This window comes from Mus pahari, chromosome 5, assembly GCF_900095145.1.
Source record: "Mus pahari chromosome 5, PAHARI_EIJ_v1.1, whole genome shotgun sequence".
NCBI lineage: Eukaryota > Metazoa > Chordata > Mammalia > Rodentia > Muridae > Mus > Mus pahari.
The window spans coordinates 152,249,562-152,271,257 of NC_034594.1; the positions used below are offsets into that span (position 1 = coordinate 152,249,562).

At 37.2% G+C, this 21,696-nt stretch overlaps 1 protein-coding gene across 14 annotated transcripts in view; it reads left to right on the forward strand.

The window, feature by feature from the left end:
• Cdc42bpa (CDC42 binding protein kinase alpha) overlaps nt 1–21,696 on the forward strand; it is a 201,522-nt gene that overhangs the window by 113,560 nt on the left and 66,266 nt on the right. For 10 of the 14 annotated variants that reach the window (XM_029538840.1, XM_029538845.1, XM_029538841.1 and 7 more), the window contains exons 13-15: nt 8,182–8,315; nt 17,780–18,022; nt 18,218–18,328. In XM_029538840.1, coding sequence (XP_029394700.1) covers nt 8,182–8,315; nt 17,780–18,022; nt 18,218–18,328 — 488 coding nt within the window. The remainder of the gene's footprint in view (nt 1–8,181; nt 8,316–17,779; nt 18,023–18,217; nt 18,329–21,696) is intronic. The other 4 variants (XM_029538847.1, XM_029538849.1, XM_029538850.1 and 1 more) reach the window with 1 other exon arrangement.

A 21,696-nucleotide genomic window follows, 5' to 3' on the forward strand; every position in this document is an offset into this window, starting at 1 on the left:
TTTGAACTCCAGACCTTCGGAAGAGCAGTCGGGTGCTCTTACCCACTGAGCCATCTCACCAGCCCCTCTATCCATCTCTTATTCTGGCTTAGTTATCAACATCGACTCATTGCTAGCTGTTAAGTTATTGGCCACCATTACTACCTTGCAGAAGTCTTGCTAACTGTTCATTTTATCAAGCTTACTTTGTTCTCATGAGAGCCACTAAAAAGGAGCTGGAATGTTCTTGGTTAGCTTTTTATCTATGGGATGGATAGTCTGGGGTCTTGTTTTAGTTAGGGTTTTACTGCTGTGAACAGACACCATGACCAAAGCAACTCTTATAAAAGACAACATTTAATTGGGACTGGCTTACAGAGGTTCAGAGGTTCAGTCCATTATCATCAAGGCAGGAACATAGCAGCATGCAGACAGGCATGGTACAGGAGGAGCTGAGAGTTCTACATCTTCCTCTGAAGGCTGCTAGTAGAAGACTGACTCCCAGGCAACTAGGGTGAGGGTCTTAAGCCCATGCCCACAGTGACACACCTACTCCAACAAGGCCACACTTCCTACTAGGGCCACTCCCTGGGCCAAACATATACAAACCATCACAGGTCTCTTTCCTGAAATAGGGCAGACACTTTAGATACCATTGTTCTTATTAGTCTATTATAAGTTGGGTTAGATACAATGTTTTAGAAGCAAGAATATTTAATACCTAATGGTGTCTTTAATGTTTTTCCCAAAGGAAAAATGTCTCCTGGAGACTAGGTCCTGCCATCATTGGCCTTGTTTCTCCAAGCCTGTATGTCACTTATCAGGTCTGGTTGGCTATCTCATACCAGGCTGTATACCTTCTAACTAATTTTCCTTAGTGGTCCAGACTCTTATGGTTTTAAATGTTATTGTTCCTTTTAAATCCAGCTTTTGTTCTCACTGAAACATTTTAAAGTAGCCTTGCATTTTGTCCGTAGGCCCATTTTTCTGATGCTGCCTAAGAGTGGTGTCTTTTCCTCCCTCGCTAATAGAGTATCAGACAGTCCTGTTCTGGCCCTTTGGCTAGGAAAAGCATGATTTGGGGTGGGGGCTGTGTTTCCTTAAACTTGTTGGCTTCTCTGGGTTGCCAACAATCTTCTTAAGGCCTGGGGGCTCACTGCCTTCACTGCTCAGGCCACAGTGCTCCAGCTTGTCACCACATCCCACCGTCTCTGGTCTCTGGCTTTCTTATTCATCAGCCATGTACTTGTTTTTAAATAGAAGGTCTTAGGTCTTTAAATATTTGTTCTTAGTAGGAAATATATCAATTATCTTTCTTCAAAACTAGAAGTCACCAGAGTCAGCTTTTCTAAGATAGGGTGCTATTCATGGAATAGCTTTAATATACATGCCACGCTATTTTCAGGGGACTCTTCTTGTTTTCAGGATAAAGTAAGAATTTATCAATGCGGATTGGAAACCCTTCCTTGCCATGCATGTATTTGTCTCTTCAGCTTCATTTCTAGTCCCCGCTCTCTTTGTTATGCCGGTCCTACCCACATCAGATGATTTCTGGTTCCCATCAGTGTGTATCCTTCATCCACGTAATCCTGACCTTCCATTTCATAGCTCTGCTTTCACTTGTCTACCTGTCAGCCATCTTTCCATCTTCTGCCTGTCTGTCTGTGTATGGTTGTTCCTTTGTTTGAGACATATTTTGTAACCCCTTACTCATCCATAATATGTTTCATTATTAACATATTTATGGCTGGCATGGTCTTTCCTCACCTCACCACAAGAGCACAAGCTCTTTGAAAATTTATTTATTTATTTATTTAAATTCATTTATGTTTTTCATTTTATTCACTAGTATGTTCCAATTCCCTATAGGGTTGTACTTGGCTCATTAAAAACCCAAATCAGTATTTGTTGATGAATTAGTGAAACATCATTTCTTCAAAACCCATTTCCTAAGACTTCTGCCTTTATTGTGTTGGTACAGGCAAGCCAAGCAGACCTCCATTCTCTGTGTAGCACAGAAAGGATCATCCTATCTGGGATATTTGTTACTGCCAGCTCTTGCTGGGTTCCTTCATGTTCTTTTCTCCCACTGCCATCATAAATTTAACACTTATCAGGCTACTTTTGACTTGAATTTTAAAAACCATTTCCCACCGGTGGAATGAAATTAGTAAAATCAGTGAAAATACTGTGAAGAGAAAGGTTGATCCTCTTGCTTTGGAAGTGCTCTTACCCTGCAGAGGTTGTAATGTTGGATATATGGTACTCACATCCTCACTTCTGTACTCTCTCATTCCATTTCTCCAATACCTGTCCATCTATCCATCTATCCATCTCTCCCTCCTTCCCTCCTTCCTTCCTCCTGCCTTTCTTTCTCCCTTCCTCCTTACATTTCCCTCTTTTCTCCCCTCCCTCCTTCTCTCCCTTCCTTCTTCCCTCCCTCCCTACATCTTTCTCTTTCCTTCCCTCCCTCCTTTCCCTTCCTTCTTCCCTCCCTTCCTCCCTCTCCCTCCCTCTCTCTTCCCTCCCTCTTCCCTCCCTCTCTTCTTCCCCCTTCTCCCCTCCCTCCCTCCCTCCCTCCCTCCCTCCCTCTCTTCCTTATTTCATTATCTTTTTTTAAAGTATGGTAAAAATACATCTATTAAAATGTATTGTTTGAGCATTGTTTAGTGCTTCACTGAGTAGCATTAGGCAGGGTCCCATCCTATACAGCTGTCATTGCCATCTCTTTAGAACCAGGATGAAACAATAACTCCTTTTCTGCTGCTCCAAGCCTCTGCCTTCTGCTTCCATAACCTGACATTTCCAGAGTGTAGAAGTACACAGTCTTCAGTGTTCTGTGTTTGGCTTCTTTAGCTTAGTGCAGTGTTCTCAAGGGTCATTCATGTTGTAGGGTATGTTAGAAATTGTTTTTTTCTAAAAGCTTAGTCATGTTCCATTATATTCATATAACAGATTTTGCTTTTGCCTTCATCTGTCATTGGACATGTGGTTTGCTGTTACCCTTTGGTTATGGGTAATAATGCAGTTGTGAGTACAAACATACAGTTTCTGGTTAGGTTTTTGTTTTTATTTGTTCTTGGATATATACCCTGTAATGAAATTCTGGATCATATATTCTTTAATTTTTTTTCAAAAGAATCCCTATACCATTTCCTATGGCAGCTATATGGTTGTTTATTGTTAATGTGAACACATTTTAAAATTTTTTAAATAAATTCATTTTATTCTTATTAACTCACAAATAAAACACAACACAACTATTTTAAGGAAATCACTGGAGCAGTCCACATTTCTGTCCTTCTCAGTCACTTGTTTGCAGGTAGCACAGCCATTCACTTAGGGATTTGCTTTTCTTCTGTCAGCTACATTTCTTCCACCACACAAGGAAGGTAAAAGATGACAAGGTAGGCATTCTTTATTCAGAGTTACATTATTTATTCAGATATACATAAATTATTTGCTGGGCTCTAGGAGCTAAATTGGTCCCTAGTGGCATGGTGGTAGAATTGAAAATAAAGCCATACCCCATTCACTGTTAGACTCCGGTGCTTAACATCCTCCTCCTACGTCAGCGCCAGGGCTCGCCTGCAAGCCCCCTTCGCGGCTCTCCAGCCACTGCTAGTGCTCCTTGCTTCTCGAAGGGGCTCTTTGCATACAAGACACCTACCAACAACTGGCTGACTTCATATTATTTCCTTGTAACGGTATCTTCTAATCTAGAAAAATTGCCATGCATTTTGTTAATATCTGCTTTTTTTTTTACAACATTCTAAATTCTTAGACAACTGAGTCAACACTTGTTTTCCTATTGTATTTCTAGTGTCTATATCAGATATACAGATAGTATATATCTCTATATATACATATGTGTATATATTATAATTTACTATATATGTCTATATATATAATATAGACATATATAATATATATAGACATATATAGTAAATATGCACTTGCTGTGTATCTACAGGTTAAAAAGTGAAAATGTATACCACCTTTGATACTTTTGTATGAAATATGAAGGGTATTTTGTTTTCTAAGTGAAATTTTATTATGTATAATGTACTTTTTAAATTCCTGGTATTGGTCATCCAAACTCTGTATAGTCCCTCCATCTTTACTAACCTAGGACCAGCCCTGGTGGCTGTTCAGTTAATGTACCAACAATGGTGAAGAAACTCACCTGTGTTGGTAAATGCTATTGTGGAACCCGGAACGAGGAAAAAAATTACTGGATGTGGGTTGCCATTTCCAAAACATCTTGATTATCATAGTGACCCTCTAGTAGAATTTATATGTTCTTCTCAAATACTGTATCTTAATTATCTTCTTCCTCATAGAATAAAAAGTTTTATATCTATATTTTGATAAGACATTGAAAATATTAAAAGGCTGGCCCTTTACTAATGTAGATGTGAATTCTGTATATAAAGATGTATAAATTCTTTTAAAGGATAATTAAATTACGTATGTGGTGATGGATTAAATAAGTAGACAAAAACTGCTTTTTGCAGTATTAGATAAAGAGAAAAACATCCCAATGACATCTCTCCAGAATCAGAAAAATTTTATCTTATAATTAAATGTTAGTATTTGTGGAGTTGGTAGATACACTTCTAGCGAAGCACTAGACTCCCCGGAGTGTTTTATTTCTTGTAACTTTAAATGTTTAGCATGTTAACATTTCATAGTAGCATACTTAAAGAGACCTTTTTCTAAAAGAGTATGATGACAGCTATTTCCTATGAAAACCCAATAGCCTGAATTACTGGCACCTTAGAGTAGACTAGTGGTTCTAAATCTGTGGGTTGTGACCCTTTTAGGGGGTGTCTTAGTTAGGGTTTCATCATTATGAAGAGACACCATGACCATGCAGCTTTTATAAAGGACAACATTTAATCAGGGCTTGCTTACAGGTTCAGAGATTCAGTCCATTATCATTATGGTGGGAAGCATGGTAATGTGTAGGCAGGCATGGTGCAGGAGGAGCTAAGAGTGCTACCTCTCGTTCCAACAGCAGCTTGGAGAAGACTAGCTCTCTTGTGATTAGGAGGAGGGTCTCATTGTCCATCCCAACAGTGATACACCTACTCCAACAAGGCCACACCTCCTAATAGTGCCATTCCCTGAGTCAAATGTATTCAAACCACCACATTCTACTCGCAAGCTCCATAGGCTTGTTCAAACACATGAGCCTGTGAGGACCATACTTACCCATAGCATACTAAAAAATACATTTAGTACAACTTCCAACATCCCCATAGTTCATAGCAGTCACAATAATATTAAAAGTCCGAAGGTCAAAGTCTCTGCTAAGATTCATCCAATCATTTAACTGCAATCCCCAAAGCAAAACAGAAAACCGACTGGTCAGACTCCTGACTCTGCATCTCTGTGTCTGATGTCCAGTTCCTGTCAGCACTGATGACTGCAACAAACTCCTTTCTCTTGGGCGGTTTCTAGTCTTGGCAGCTTTCCTCAGCAAGTATCCCATGGTTCTGCATCTCTTAATATTTTGGGGTCTCTAAGTCAACTTCAACTTCACAGCTTCCTGTTTCAAAGTCTGGATCCACACCTGATCTTCTGGGCTCCTCCAACGGGCTGACATCACTTCTCCTCCTCTACCCTCTGTAGCACTCTATCGACTCTGATTGACTCCACTCCACTGCTGCTCTGTTCTTGGTGGTCATCCTACGGTAACAGCATCTCCAGTATTTTGGGGTCTTCTGCTGCAACTAGGTGTCACCAATAGCCTCTCATAGGCTACCTTTATGGTGCCAAACCTCAACTCCTTTGTATGACCCCTTCAGTTCTGGGCTGTCAACTGCAACTGAGGCTGCACCTTCACCAGTGGCCTTCCTTGGTTTCTCACAGAGACAAGACTCAGCTGCTCTCCATGCCCCTTCAGTCCTTCAAAACCATTATCAACTGAGTGATTCTTACACATTACCAAGTCCAGCTGCAGCTTGAGGTACAACCTTGGTTATCTCTGGAACACAGCCTCTTTGTGCTCTCAGAAAACACTTCCCAGAAGATTTCACCTGAGTGATACTGGCTTCTTCTTAATTGCCACTAATTTCTTAGCTCTAGCTAACCAGCATCAATTGTCCCAGTAGTCCCTTCTATTCTTGTAAAGCCAGAGCCACATGACTAAAGCTGCAAAGTTCTCCTTGCTGGGGCTGGAACATGACCCCTGTTATTCTGTTACCAGCTTTCTGTTTTCCTACTTCCTCACTGCCTAAGATTGACAGTCCTAGAACTTGCTCTGTAGATTAACCTTGAATTCAGAGATTTGCATGGCTCTGTAGATTGACCTTGAACTCAGAGATCTGCATGGCTCTGTCTCCTGAATACTGGGATGAAAAGTGTCTACCTGTATTTAAGCCTTTCTTCACCTAGAATTTGCTCTGTCCCAGGCTTGAACTCAGAGATTATTAAAATATTAAAAAAGAACTGCTAAGTTCCCACACTCCATCCAGTTACTCTCTGCCAGCCAACTCTCTGGCAGGGCCAGAGTTCCCCAGTTCCCTTTGATGCAACGCCTGCCCCATGCAATGACTGTCTACCCCGAGGTCAGCTCCTGCAACACTCAGCAACCTGGTAGCAACAAAACTCTAGAAGTTTATAATTAACAAGTCAGATTTATATATCAATAAATTCTCAATTCACAAGATGCCCACACAATTTCCAGGACAATTGATAATGGCACAAACTGCCCACCTAGAATAGACAAGTTATCCCAATTATTCTATCCTTTGTTTTATCATATCTACCATTTTATTCTTTATTATATGTAAGTACACTAGGAGAGGGCATCAGATCTCATTATGGATGGTTGTGAGCCATCACGTGATTGCTGGGTTTTGAACTCACGACCTTTGGAAGAGCCATCTTAACCTCTGAGCCATCTCTCCAGCCCGCTACCATTTTATTCTTTAAAACAACATTTATCAGTACATGTTTTTAACTCCAAGTACTTACAGAGAATTTCATTGCTTTAGTTATATTACATCTTTGCCTTAGGTTGGGTTTTTGGTGTGTGTCAGGGTGGTGAGTGTATATGTGTATCTATGTATGTATTTTATGCAGAGTATCAGGCAGGACTGAAACTTACCATGTAGCCCAGACTCAATTCGAATTAAAGCTCCTCCTGCCTCAGATTCCAAGTACAGAGATGACCACTACATGGCATACCCAGCCTTGGCTGGTTCTTTATCTATTTAATGTCTTTCCTTTACCTCTACCCCTAAGCCTCTTCATACAGTTTCCTGTTTTTTCATCTTGTGAGAGTTACTAACTCTGCTTAGACCATCCACCCACCAGCTGTACAGATGCCTGGTCACTCCTTTTCCTCTGCATTTGGAACCCAGTTTACCCCTCACTTAGCTGTAGCTTAAGGACTGAGAGTCTCAGTTTATACCTGAAATTTTCTATCTCAGGAAAGTCTAATGCATTTTATGTTTTAAATTACTCTCTTACTACAATTAACGATTAACATATTTTCTTTCCAGTGTCTCGCCAACTTAAGCTGTAATTTAATAATTGGGATTATTTATTTGGTCAGCAGTTAGGTAGTTGTGTGGAATAGTTTTGGTGAGGTGAAGAAGGTCTTAGTGTGGTAGTTTTCAACCTATGGATCAAGTTCTTTGGCAAACCGCCATTTCTAAAAGTATTATTATATGATTCATAGCAGCAAAATTACAATCATGAAGTAGCAACAAAAATAATTTTATGGTTGTGGTCACCACAGCATGAGGAACTGTATTAAAGGGTTACAGCATTATGGAGGTACAGAACCACTAGAATAGACCATTTTTAAAATACTGTATATAGTTTATTCAAGTTGAATGTATGTCTTGTATTTAATAAATTATGGGTTCATTTTATATGTTAATTTGAAATAATTGTTTAGTAATAACTTTGATTTTAGAAAAATATCCTTTTATTTGGCAGTATTTTTCCAACTGCTTAGTCTTTGGCAACTTACTCAGAGTATGCTAAATCTGTCTTATATAATTTTCCCAAATGAAGTGAAATTTCCAATATTTTAATCCAAAAGATGGGAAAAATAAAAATTAACTGCTCTTTCTGGATAAATACTGCTATTACTTGTTATACACATCAGTATTCTGCTTTGCATTCGCTTAGACTGTATGTCTGAATTAAAGTGGGGTTTTGTTTGGTTTTGTTTTTTTAAAGAAGTGAATCATTTGGAACAACAACTTGAAGAAGCTAATTCTGTGAGACGAGAACTAGATGATGCTTTTAGGCAAATCAAAGCTTTTGAAAAACAAATCAAAACTTTGCAGCAGGAAAGAGAAGAACTAAATAAGGTAAGCATATATGAATGGATCCTTAAAGCTGTTTGTATATGCTTCATCTTCTATAATTAGAATATTGGAAGTATTCCTAGTAAATGACAATATTTTTTTTCTATAAAAATCTGGAATGAAATTTTCATGCTAACCTAAGATGATAATTTAAAAATTTTTGAAGGTTGATTTTATGTTTAATTATGTGTATATGTATGCATGCATAGGGGTATGTACACCTAAATATATGTTCATTGGGTACCCTAGCAGTGTACATGAGCATGGATCCTCTGCAAGAGTAGTATGTACTCTTAACCACTGAGCTGTCTCTCAACCCCCTACATTTTTAAATAATCATCTTGGTGTATGACATTCTTCATTAGCTAGCAGTAAGAGGACTCAAATTCTTGGGCTTTAGAGTGCAAAGTCTTTTGTTCATTTGCAAAGTTAAAAGTATTGACTTAGAAAGGAATGTAACTGAAAAAGATTTAAAAAAAATAGTAGGGCTAGAAAGATGGCTCAGTGGTTAAGTATACTGACTGCTCTTCTAGAAAGGTCCTGAGTTCAAGTCTCAGCAACCACATGGTAGCTCACAACCATCTGTAATGGGATCCGATGCCCTCTTCTGGTGTGTCTGAGTGGAGTGACAGTGTACTCACATAAAATAAATAAATCTTTGAAAAAATAAAGTAGACTCTAATGTCTATAAAAATTTTAAGTACAGATTTTAGGTCTTCAAGTGATATTTTATTGTAGTGTTAATTTATATTTTCTAATTTCTAATGTGATCATATATCTTTGACATATATCTATTCATTATATATTTTCATTATAACTTATTGGTATAAACATTAATAGGTTATAATTTAAAATCACTTCCACGGCTTACTTATTCTTTAAATATCATTTTTTTCAAAGTAGTATGAGAAAAAAAGCTAAAGTAATTTTCATAAGATCTTTATGTAACATTTAAATGGTACCAGGCATAGCAACAAAATTTATCCATAACTAAGATGCTATAACAACACAATTGAGAAGATGCTATTTAAGCAGTAGGGAAAAGACTTGAATCACATATTGGGAAGTACTATGGGTTTCATTAGCAACAACAAAAAATTGGGACTAATGGTAGCCTATGCAGTTGAGAGATGAGTAGTTCAGATCACAGTATACATTGTATTTAATGGCTTTATATACAAATACTGATTACTGTAGAATGAAGTTTTTCTGGGGGTGTGTTTTATTATCAGTAAGGAAATGGAATTAGAATTGAGACAACCTTATGCTGATTAAGGAGCTATTAAAGAGTAACAATGTAACAGGTGAGTACACTGTTGTCTCCCACTTACTGCAGTTTTGAGTTTGGGGTTGTATGATACATCTGAACCCAGGCTTACAGAATAGCATTTGGTATTTATGGCAGCAGTTCTCTTTCCTTTAGTAATAAATAGCAATATTAGTGATTTATGAGTTTTTATTTGTTGGTATTATTATATAGTCTAATTTCGTTAACATAATAAACATAAATATCTGGTATCTTGATTTATAGGAACATGGTTGTTTTGGCAATTTTTAGTACATTTTAATCCTAAAAAATTCTGTATGTATATTTTAAAAAGACATTATTGTTGAAAAGAAGCAGCTTGTAATAATAAGTAAATAATGATGTGATTTGGATAATGGTTACAGTGAAGAGAAAAAAATTCATTTTCTTTTTGTCCTAATGAATGCTTGTTTGCTTTTGTCTTTTTTATAACAACCATTCTGACAGAGGTAAAATAATACCTAATTTGGTTTGATTTCTCATTTCTGTGGTGATTGGTTTATCTTGGATAGCTTTTTGTAGCTCTTGACCATTTTTCCTGTACCTTTCTTGGATTACTGTCCATCTGGGTGCTCTGCTTATTTGTAATTAGTTTAGCAAGTATCTTGTCTTTAGGATAATGTTAAAATGTTTCCAGTGCTGTATTTTTATATTCTTTTATGTGTTACAGAAGTCTCTGTGCTAAGTGATGTTTCATATGCTGCATCTTTTTCTCTTAGTACTGTCTATAGTGAGACGTTGGTCTTACATCATGTTTTCTTCTAGTCTATTGGCTTTGTCTAATTTCTTAAGTGGTCAAGTATCTCTACCACATGTCGATTCATCATTTTATGTTATTTCTTTTACAAAATGCCTTATATTTTTACATGTTTTTTTCTGTTTGACTGTCTTTTGATATTTATAAGAATTTTTGAAAAATTTCAAAGTCTTTTTAAATGCGCACTCTCTGACTAACCAGAGCTTCTGAGTGTAATGTACATTTGTCAATATAGTTAAATTAGTACATTTGCTGGCTCATACACTATTAGGAAATCCGGGGTTAAAAAAAATCTCCTAACTTTTAACCTTTTTTTTTTTTTTTTTTTTTAGTTTTTTTTCGAGACAGGGTTTCTCTGTGTAGCCCTGGCTGTCCTGGAACTCATTCTATAGACCAGGCTGGCCTCGAACTCAGAAATTCACCTGCTTCTGCCTCCCAAGTGCTGGAATTAAAGGCATGCACCACCACCGCCCGACTTAACCTTTTTTTAAAAAAAGAGTTATTTATTTTATGCATATGAGTACACTGTAGTTGTCTTCAGACACACCAGAAGAGGGCATCAGATCCCGTTACAGATGGTTGTGAGCCACCGTGTGCTTGCTGGAAACTGAACTCAGGACCTCTGGAAGAGTAGTCAGTGCTCTTAACTGCTGAACCATCTCTCTAGTCCTTATCTTTACTTTTTAATGTCTGGTCTTTGATAATTATCTCTCTAAACACTAGAAACTCATTTTTGTTTTCATGTTGCTACTGTGATCTTACTCAGTGCTCCGTTTGGTCCCTGGTCCTTGTAATCACTGTGGAAAGAGTTCCAGTGAGACAGAGAGGCTAGGCTAGAAGTTAGGTGGGATTTACTGTAGCACAAAGTAGAATGATGCGGGCAGGAGCCAGAGACTTGATTTTTTTATTCATTTATTTTTTTAGTAGAGAATAGAGTTTATTCAGGACATGGGGAGGGGAGTTAAGAGGGCAATAGAGGTGGGGGGAGAGAGGATGAGGGGAGAGGAGAGGAGAGAAGTAGAGGCTGGCCATGAGCACATGGAGAGAGAGAGGAGGGATGGGGATGCGGAAGGGGGAGAGCAAGGGAGCAAGAGCCCAAGAGAACAAGAAAAGAATAAGGCCACAGAGACCTTTACAGAGCACTGCAAATTCTCAAGGGATAAGAGTTCACAGTGTGTCTTTCTACACTTAGGTAGGCTTTATACCATTTCAGAGACTTTTGAACAGTTTTTCTGAAGGGTATTTCATTGGCTAGGTGATTGACAGGCCATTTGGACCAACTTTTATGGGAAAGGATGACAATATATCTTTGTTATTTTTTTGTTTTGCTTTGTGGTTGTAGTTGTTGTTTTTGAAGGCCATTAGCCAGACAATAGTCTCATAAATTCTAAATATGTGTCCACCCAACAAGGACTAGAGATATGATGTAAAGCTCATTTTTTGACCAGTGATCAAAAATCCTGCTGCTGGTTATAAGGGAGGGGTTTGTTCCTTTTAAACTTCAAAGCTGCTAATACCTAACTAGCTGCCTAACAATGTGTGATAAGAATTCAATTTTCCTTTTTCCAATATAGCTAACCAGTTATTGTATACATAATATTTGTTCTTTTCCCAGTTGTGCCATGGCACCTCTGTTATATAGCAAATTCTGTTTACATTAGTCCATATTCCTTGAAAACTATGATAGAATTTTGATTGAAATTATATTTCATCACTGATCAGTTACAGAAGAGTTAATTGTATTACATTATACCAAAGTGTATGTATGTTTATTATTTTGAGTATACACATGAACAAGAGCATGGCAGATTGTTATTTTTATTTGTATTTAATAGATAAACAACCATATGTTTCTTGTCATAGTTAGGGTTCCCAATGCTGTGAAGAGACACAATAACCAAGGCAATTTTATAAAGGACAACATTTAATTGAGGCTGGCTGACAGGTTCAAATGTTCAGTCTATTATCATCATGGTAGGAAGCATGGCATCCAGGCAGACTTGTTGCTGGAGGAGTTGAGAGTTCTACAACTTGATCTAAAAGCAGCCAGGGTGGGGATTGTCTGCCGCACTGGGTGGAGCTTGAGCATAGAACCTCAAAGCCCACCCTCACAGTGGCACACTTCCTCCAACAAGGCAACACCTATTCCAACAAGGACATACCTCCTAATAGTGCTACTCCCTGTAGGCAAAACATTCAAAAGCATGAGTTTTTCGGGGCCAAACCTATTCAAGCCACTATAGTTCTTCTACATCAGATTTTATCTTCTATGTAATGCCCTGGGAAGTAACTGGATACTGCCCTTTAACTGAGGAGTCTATATAAAAGAAGAGGAACCTCCAAAATATTTGTCCATGGGTTAACATAGAAGAAAGGGGCAATAGTGCTCCCCTACTCCTTTTTGTCTGAGTTTCCTTTGGACTCTGAAGAGAAATGTCTTGGACCTCTTCCCCATGACTTTGGAATAAAAATTAACTATTCTAGGCCTTAGTCCTCAAATGACCAGCTTCACAAAAGATGTTCCCATACATAGTCCATGGCATGTGCAATCTTGAAATGCCATCAGAAGGTAAATGGAATTTTCTCACTATTGAAATTTGTTATGAATTACATTCTATGGCTCACATTTAGGAAGGACCCCAGTTTTAGTGACATTTGTTCTGGTGATCTAATTGTGTAAAACATGAAAGCTGTTTTTGTCCAGTGCCATGGTCTTTTAAAACATAAATATATCTTTTCATATATTTAAAATGATTTAAATTTTATAAAGCACTCAATTGGTAGCGTGCTTGCCTGGCATGTATAGACCACTGTGCTCAGTCCCCAGCACTGCATAAGCAAGTATGCTGATGACTGTCATCCCAGCCCAAGCAGTGTGTGGGCAGAAGGTAAGAAACTCAAGCCTGGCATCCAGGAATCCCTGTCTCAAAAGCAAGAAGGGAGGGAGGGACGAAAGAAGACAAAGGAAAAGAAAGAAATGTAATGCAAGTACTCTTTAATGAAAGGGTTTGCCTTTCCTTAAATTTGTTATTCAATTATTTCATATTTTAAATATCTTTAAATTTTATGGATTTTGTTGTTGGCTTTTGTTAGCAGTTCTGGTTCAACATTGCTGAATTCTAATTAACAGTATATGCTTTTTTAGTTCTTTTCAAAATTTTCTACAAATAATAACAACTTTGTTTCTAACAGGTTTTTGTGGTGTCTGTCTTCTCTAAGCTTACTGTGTTACCTGGGACGTCAGTATAATGCTGAATAGAAATTATAAGAACAGGCATTTTTGTTGATCATTTTGTTAAAGGATTTATTTATTTATTTATTATGTATATAGCATTCTGCCTGTGTGTATGCCTACAGGCCAGAAGAGGGCACCAGATCTTTTTATAGATGATTATGTGCCACCATGTGGGTGCCAGGAATTGAACTCAAGACCTCTAGAAGAGCAGCCAGTGCTCTTAACCTGTGAGCCATCTCTCCAGCCCCTGTGTTGACGATTTTAAAGAAAATGCCTCTAACATTTACCACTAAGGCTTGTTGTATATGTTTTAGTAAAATATTTTCCAGTAGATTAAGGGGGAATTACCTTTTATTTTTATTTTGCTTCTCAATTTTTACTATTAAGAATGAGTTATTGACTTTATGCAATGTTTATTGCTATACATCATTTATATGATTGTTTCTACTTTTAAAATATATGCCAAGTTGAATTAACAGAGTTTTTTTAATGTATGAAACACACTTCTGAGTCCAAATTACTCTTGTATCATTTGCTAATGATGATATGATAGCATAGATCACAATTATATCAAATTGTTTAATAGCACTATTTAAGCACCTTTCACATGTATCTATATATAATATATATTAGTATATATGTATAACATATATAAATATATGTATATATGTGTGTATATATACATCTGTATGTACATATATTTACACACACATATGGATGGCGCTTAAAACAATGCTATTAAACAATCTTCAATATAATGTGATCTATGCTATCATACTATGTAGCACATTTATATGTATATTGTTTCATCTTCACAACAACCCTTAAGTTTTGTATTTTTATTATTCTTGTTTGACTAACAGTGAACTGAACACTTGGTGTTCGCTTGCTCAGGGTCATTAGAGATGGAAGGAGGCAGAGCTGGCCTTTTTATATTGAGTCTAACTCAAAAGCTCATGTCTAGGAATTTTATGCATCCCTGGAAATGATTTACTCATAAGAAGTTTTTTTTTTTTTTAATCTCTGAATTAAATTGGCTTCCACTCTTTTCTTTTACTTCTCCTGGCTTTTTTACCATGTGGTCATGCTGGTCTCAGAATGAGAGAGACAGTGCTTCCTTCTCATTAGGAAGGCTTTCTGTTTCTCATGGGAACTTCCTTTCTGTTTCGGACTACGTATTTCCCATATAGCTTTACTACAGCACCAGATTTTAGTATGCACGAAAGGGCTGTTTTTTAATTTTAAAGTTTTCAGTTTTGAATATTTCTGTATTTATGATTTTTCTCCATGACAAGTGATTTTTTTTTTGTAAGTGCATCTTAAAGTTTTCACTGTACATAATTAAATCGTTGATTTTGATTTCATGGCTTTGCCTTGAAGCATGTGACCTGTATATCTGTTTGGAATCTACTGAGCTTGGCTTCATGGCTTAGGCTTTAGTGTTATTTTAAAAATATTTAGTGTATATTACTGAAAAGAGTATGTATTTCCAAAACAGGGTACAAATTTCTATATAGAGAAAGCTTATTAGAATTTTTAAAACCCTTTTGCAGGGGAGGGATGTAAGACAAGGTCCCATTGTGTAGCCCAGAATGGCCTAAACCAGGCTGACCTCACACTGCCTGGAGCCCTCCCAGGCGCTGGCTTTATCAGTATAGGCTGTATTTCAGGTTGTCGGTATAGGCATTGTTCTGCTTTCTTGATAATTAGTGATTAGGACATTGGGATTCCTGTGCTGATCAATTTTCTAATATAATCTAGTTTGGGCAGTTTCTTTTTAATGGACTTTAGACTTCCCTACCCTAAATTTAGAATTTATTAAATGTTAGAATGGTCTGACCTCCTGTTGAGTGAAGCGATTGCTTGGTAGTATTCTATATTACTAACAATGGTTTTTCTGCTAAGGTCTAGATTTTGTTTATCTGGTATAACAAATGACCTTTATCTGGTGAGTTTGGCCCTTTATATCTGTGTTCATTACTAATGTTGCTTTTTTTTTTTTTTTTTTTTGCTTTTTAGTTGTCATACTGTGCTTTTTTGTGTGTCCTTAAAAAAAAAAAAAACAAAATGTAATTGTACCAAAATACACATAGCATCGTATTTCCTATCTTAGTCATTTTGAGGCGTTATTCATTAGGGTTAAGTATATGTGTATTGCTATTTGCTTGGTTATTTTTTTGTTTTAAGCTCTACTAGCTCTGGTCTTTGGTATTTGCATTTTAACTTTACTATCCATATTAACAAACTCTAAAAATATTAACTAGTTACTGAAATTTTTCAGTGCCTCTAGTTGTGTTACTTCTTTCCAATTTATGTGAGATCTACACAGATATTTAGGATGTATCTTTATTAGTAACTATAAATTAGACATTTAATATGATCTATGACAGTTCTTTACATCTATATGTACAAGGTTCTCAGTCCTTGATTTGCTGTGTGTTCCATTGTCAGTCTCCCACCCTCACCCTGAGACAAAGCTGTAGATTCCCTTTCGTGCAGAGCTGATAGTGGCAACCTCTGTCAGCTTTCACTATACGTTGGAAGTAATTTTTCTGAGTATACAGTATTAATTTCTTGTCTCTTAGAAAGTTTTCCCACTCTTCCTGATACCACTTGTGTCTTCTGAATTTCATTATTTAATTTTTGTTTTTCTGAGAGCAGAATATAACTGATTTTTCCCACCCATCCCAATTTTTAAAAAAGATTTATTATATTTTTGTGTGTATGCATGTATGCACATGTGAATATTCATATGCACATATGTGCATATGTTGTGGTGTGGGTGTAGAGGTCAGATTAACAATTTGCAGAAGTTAGTTTTCTCCACCTTGTGGGACCCATGGATCAAATTCAGTACCATTACCCACCGAGCTATCCTACTGCTTCTCCCCAGTTTCTTTTATTTATTTTTTTAATTTTACATGGATGGGTGCTTTGTTGGCATTATTTTCGTGCTTGGTGCCTAAGGAAGCTAGAAGAGAACATAATTTCTCTTGGAACTGGAGTTGCAGGTGGTTGTGAGCTGTCTGTCCTACATGGGTACTGGAAGTAGAGCCCAAGTCCCTGGATAACCACTCATCTAGAGGCAACTGCTGAGCCATCTCTCCAGCCCCAAATTTATTTGGAGATTTATTTGGTTTTCTTTTCTTGACTTATAAAGACTAATATATGTATATGTGTACTTATTTTTGCATGTCTAAATGTCTTGGATTCTTTTATACACCTGTGTGATAGTTTTTCCTAGCCTTTTCTCGTTTCCAAATTTTTCTGATGACTCCTTTTATTTCCCCATCTGTCTCATACATACCACTCTATGGATGTCCAAATACTGTTGGTGTTTGTTTTCGTTTCCTATTGTTGCCATTGGTTCCCTATAGTGGTTTTGATCTTTGGTTCTCTGTAAATCTGTGGATGTCAGCTCATGTTTATTTGCTCTTAATGTGTGAATAAGCCAAATTTCCTTCCTCCAAAGGTGATGCACATTTCCTTCTGTTGGGAGGCAGGGAGTTACACTGACCTGAGTCTGCAGAGCACCTCTAAGTTAGGAATCTAAGATCAAGGGATTGTTCTCCATGTTGTTTGTCTAGGGCTTATTTTTCTCAGTAACAAAAGGCATCTACTTATTGTTTGCAATTACTCATTTTAATTTAAAATAATCTCCCAAATATTTATTAAATTCTACAAATGATCTGAGCATCCCAGATTATATTTCTACATTCTGCTCCTTCAGCTGCCTCTTTGCACTTGCCAGTCCATGTACAAATTTGCGAGTTGGGACTAGAAATGGCTCACTGGTTAAGAGCACTGCTCTTGCAGAGGACTCAGGGTCAGTTCCTGGCACCACGTGGGCGCTCACCTATAACTTTATTTCCTGAGTTCTGAAGCACTCTTCTGCACTCCACAGGTTCTGTGTGCACATGGTGCATATATATAATGCAGACTAAACACACATACACATAAATACAAATAAAAGTTTAAGTAAGAGTTTGAGAAGGTAAACAAGCTATCATTGCATTCCCTTACTGTCTTTACAAGTAGTCCATTTCCTTCAGTATTGTCCTGAGGTAAATAATTTTGGCTCTTCATAACTTAATAAAGCTACTTTGATGGCCAAATTTGGTCTCTAGGTTGCAGACTTGGTAACATATATTTTTTTTATAAAACTGTAGGAACTAGTCCAGGCTAGTGAGCGATTAAAAAACCAATCCAAAGAGCTGAAAGACGCACACTGTCAGAGGAAACTGGCCATGCAGGAGTTCATGGAGATCAATGAGCGACTAACAGAATTGCACACCCAAAAGCAGAAACTTGCTCGCCATGTCCGAGATAAGGAAGAAGAGGTGGACCTGGTGATGCAAAAAGCTGAGAGCTTAAGGCAGGAGCTGCGCAGAGCAGAAAGAGCCAAGAAAGAGGTCAGTAGCCAGGGAAATTCCATTAGTGCCTGTGGAGTAGTGCTTTAAACTACACTCAGACTAGTGAAGTCATGTGCATTCCAGTCTTTAAGTTTTGAAAAAGTTACTTTGTAGCTTGGTAATATTAACTACTGTGAATCTCGCCATTCAAACTATACTGACCATAAAATCTGTACATTTCCTTTTATGTTAAAGCTGGAAGTTCACACCGAAGCTCTAATTGCTGAAGCATCAAAGGACAGGAAGCTCCGAGAGCAGAGTGAACATTATTCTAAGCAACTGGAAAATGAATTGGAGGGACTGAAGGTATTGTTGAGATTTATGACTCCTAATGAATTTTCTTCTGCATAAGCTTAATAGGAGTTTTGGCCTATTAACTCTTTGATGAAGAATGAAAACTACCTATGCTTCCAATCTAGTATTCTTAATTCTCATTCCTACTAGTAGGAAGCTGATACACATTTGCTAATCAAATTCAGTTGTTCAGTGAAGAGTTGCAATCCACACAGGACTGCCTCCCTGAACAAGGTGGCCTGGTTGTCTGCATACATGTGGAATAAGATTCCAAGGCTCCCCATATCTGTCATGTTTTTCTTGTTGTGACAATATCTAACTAAGGCAGCTTAAGGAAAGAAACATGCATTTTGGCTGACAGTTTAAGGGTATTGTTTATCATGGCAAGGATGGTGTAACTGCAGGATCTTAAAGTCGTATTGCATGTGCAGTCAGGAAATAGAGAGAGATGAACACTGGAATTCATCTTATTACTAAACAGAGGTAAACATCCTGTCCTTTTATTATTCAGCCTAGAACTCCATTTAGGGTAGGTCTTTAGGTTTACCCAATCTAGAAACTCACTCATGAGCATGCACTAATGACACTCATGACAGAATGCTAACAGGTTGAGCTACAAAATAATCTCAGTGAATATAAAAAGATTGAATTCTACAAAGAATCTTCTCTAGCCATTGGGGAATGGAGCTGGGAACCAACAGAAGAAAAACTTTGGTACTTAAAAATATGTGGATGTTACACAGCAAACCCTGAAACAGCCAGTGAGCCATGGACAACACAACAGGGAATTAGGATGAGATTGGAGGCGCATCACCTCAGAACTATGGACATTGTAAGGTCGAGTTCCCAGGGAAACTTGCAGCTCTAAATGCCTGTTTAAAGAGTTAAAGCCTCAAATCAGTAATATAATGATGCTTTACAGAACAGAGGAGGGGCTGGAAGAGTGAGCTAAACTCAGAGATAGCAGAGGGAAAGAGAACCCTGAGTAGAGAGCTGAGGGTCATGGCACATACACTAATCAGTGCACTTGGGAAACAGAAGAAGAAAAACAGGAGAGCCAGGTCATTTTGGGTACATAGTTGAAAGTCAGCCAGGGCTACATGAGTTGTGTCAAACAAAACAAAACAGAACAAAAAAAACATAAAAACATTAGATCAAATCATGAGCCTCAAACTTTATTTGAGGAGATTAACACAATTGAAAACCCTTTAACTAGATGGAACAAAAGGGGAGAGAGAAGAGGAAAGGGAAGATGCAGATATTTCAAATGAGAAACAAAAGTGGGCATTTTACTTATGGGCAGCAGAAAGTAATAGAACTACATGCCACTAGGATAGGTGACATAGGTGAAGTGAGTGACCTAAAGTGACTCACAGTGACACAGGACATCTGTATGGAACTGCATAGCTAATACAAAGGTTGAGTGGGCAATTCAAAGTCTTGTAACAAAAAGTTCATTGCCAGACTTCCCATTGGTGAACTGAAGTAAACACTTAAAAATCAGTTAAAATAAAGTTTGTTTGTATTTACAACTTTAAAATTAATAAGGTATAACAATAATTGACTTTTGTAGATTATGTGGTTGAATTATGTGATATGCAAATATATCAGTATGTTTTTAAGTATCACTGTTGTAAGCCTAATAATTGCTAGCATTCTGTACCTCTAATGTGTTAGCTTGCTAGGGCTGTTACTAACACCAAATAGTTTTTGGTGTAACCAAAAATGGAATTGATGGTTTGAGTTTGGAGGCAAAAGTTCAGCATGGTGAGGGAGGCAGCTTCTTGTGGGTTTTGGTCATCTCTGATGTTCCTTGGCCTGTAGCTGCTTCTGGGATTAAAGGCACTTTTTAAATCAGGTCACATCCTCAGTTACTGGGTCTTCAACATAAGAATTTTGGGGGAGTGGGGATATTCAACACTTGACACTTTTGCTTTTTGTTGAAAGTATTTTTACTACTAAAAATGATAGTGTTCATAATTTTAGTGATTATAAAATACAGTGAATATTCTACAGTTAAATGATGAACCTTTAAAACTTAAAAAAAAATGTTTTTATTTAAAGTGCTTTGCCTACATGTATATAAGTGTAGCACATGCATGTAGTGCCGCAGAGGCCAGAAGTGGCTGTCAGATCCCCCAGAACTAGAGTTACAGGCAATCCTGAGCCACCATAGGTGCTGAGGACAGAATTAGGGTCCCCTGAAAGAGCAATGAGTGCTTGCAGCTGCTGAGCCAGCTCTCCAGCCCCGGATTTTTGTGATAGGATGATTCCCATTGGCACTCGGGTACTTCTTATTATATTCTTTTGAAAAAATACATGAAATATAGTAAACAGATCATTTTAAAACACATAAATACAGATCTTTGAAAATATGATAGGTCAAAAAGTTATGATAGTTCTTTGCATTCTTTGGTTTGTACTTTTTCTGTAAAATTTCTATTTGCCCATTTAATTTTACAGTCCTAATATTTTCCTTATCAATTGATATAAATTCTTTACACAGAAAAATTTTACTTTTTCTTATTTTTCAGTGTGTACTTTCAGTCCATCATTTGTCTTAGAATTGTATTTTTCAGTTGTAAAACTATAGAATAATTATTTCTCCTTACTCAGTATTTCTTCTGTTACTTTACAGCTTGGCTTTTCCTGGGTGATTGTAAATACTTAATTTTGCTTTTTTTAGACCTTCCTATAGGATTTTTGAACTGTATTGAACTGTTGAATGCATTTGTAGTTTGTTTAGCCAAGTGGTATAAAACAACTGGTTTTGTTCTTATATTGCTACCTGGTGATTCCAGTTCTGTTTAATCACAGATGCTTTCCATGTTGAATTCAGTTACTCATTTGAAGAAGGTGTACATAGGGATGTGTGTGTTAAAGACTATTCCTGTCACTTTTCTTTTTCAGGGTTTTCTTGGCTGAGAAGCATTTTTTTTTCATCCTTTTCTATGCCCAGTGCTTCTCTGACCTTTGAAAAAGGCTTTTTAAAGTTAAAATTACATAGAAAATAACATGAAAAATATTGAAAGCATAGGCATTTTTCTATTTTGCTTTTGGTTTTTTGTTTGTTTGGTTGGTTGGTTTTTTTTGTTTGTTTTTTTTTTGTTGTTGTTGTTGTTGTTTGAGACAGGGTTTCTCTGTGTAGTCCTGGCTGTCCTGGAACTCACTTTGTACTCCTGGCTGTCCTGGAACTCACTCTATAGACCAGGCTGACCTCAAACTCAGAAATCTGCCTGTCTCTGCCTCCCAAGTGCTGGGATTAAAGGCGTGCGCCACCACCGCTCAGCTCTATTTTTCTATTTAAGTATATTTATAAAGACTTGTGAGGGTTTTTTTTATTAAGATGAGGAATATCTCACTGTTATTTGTATTGAGTG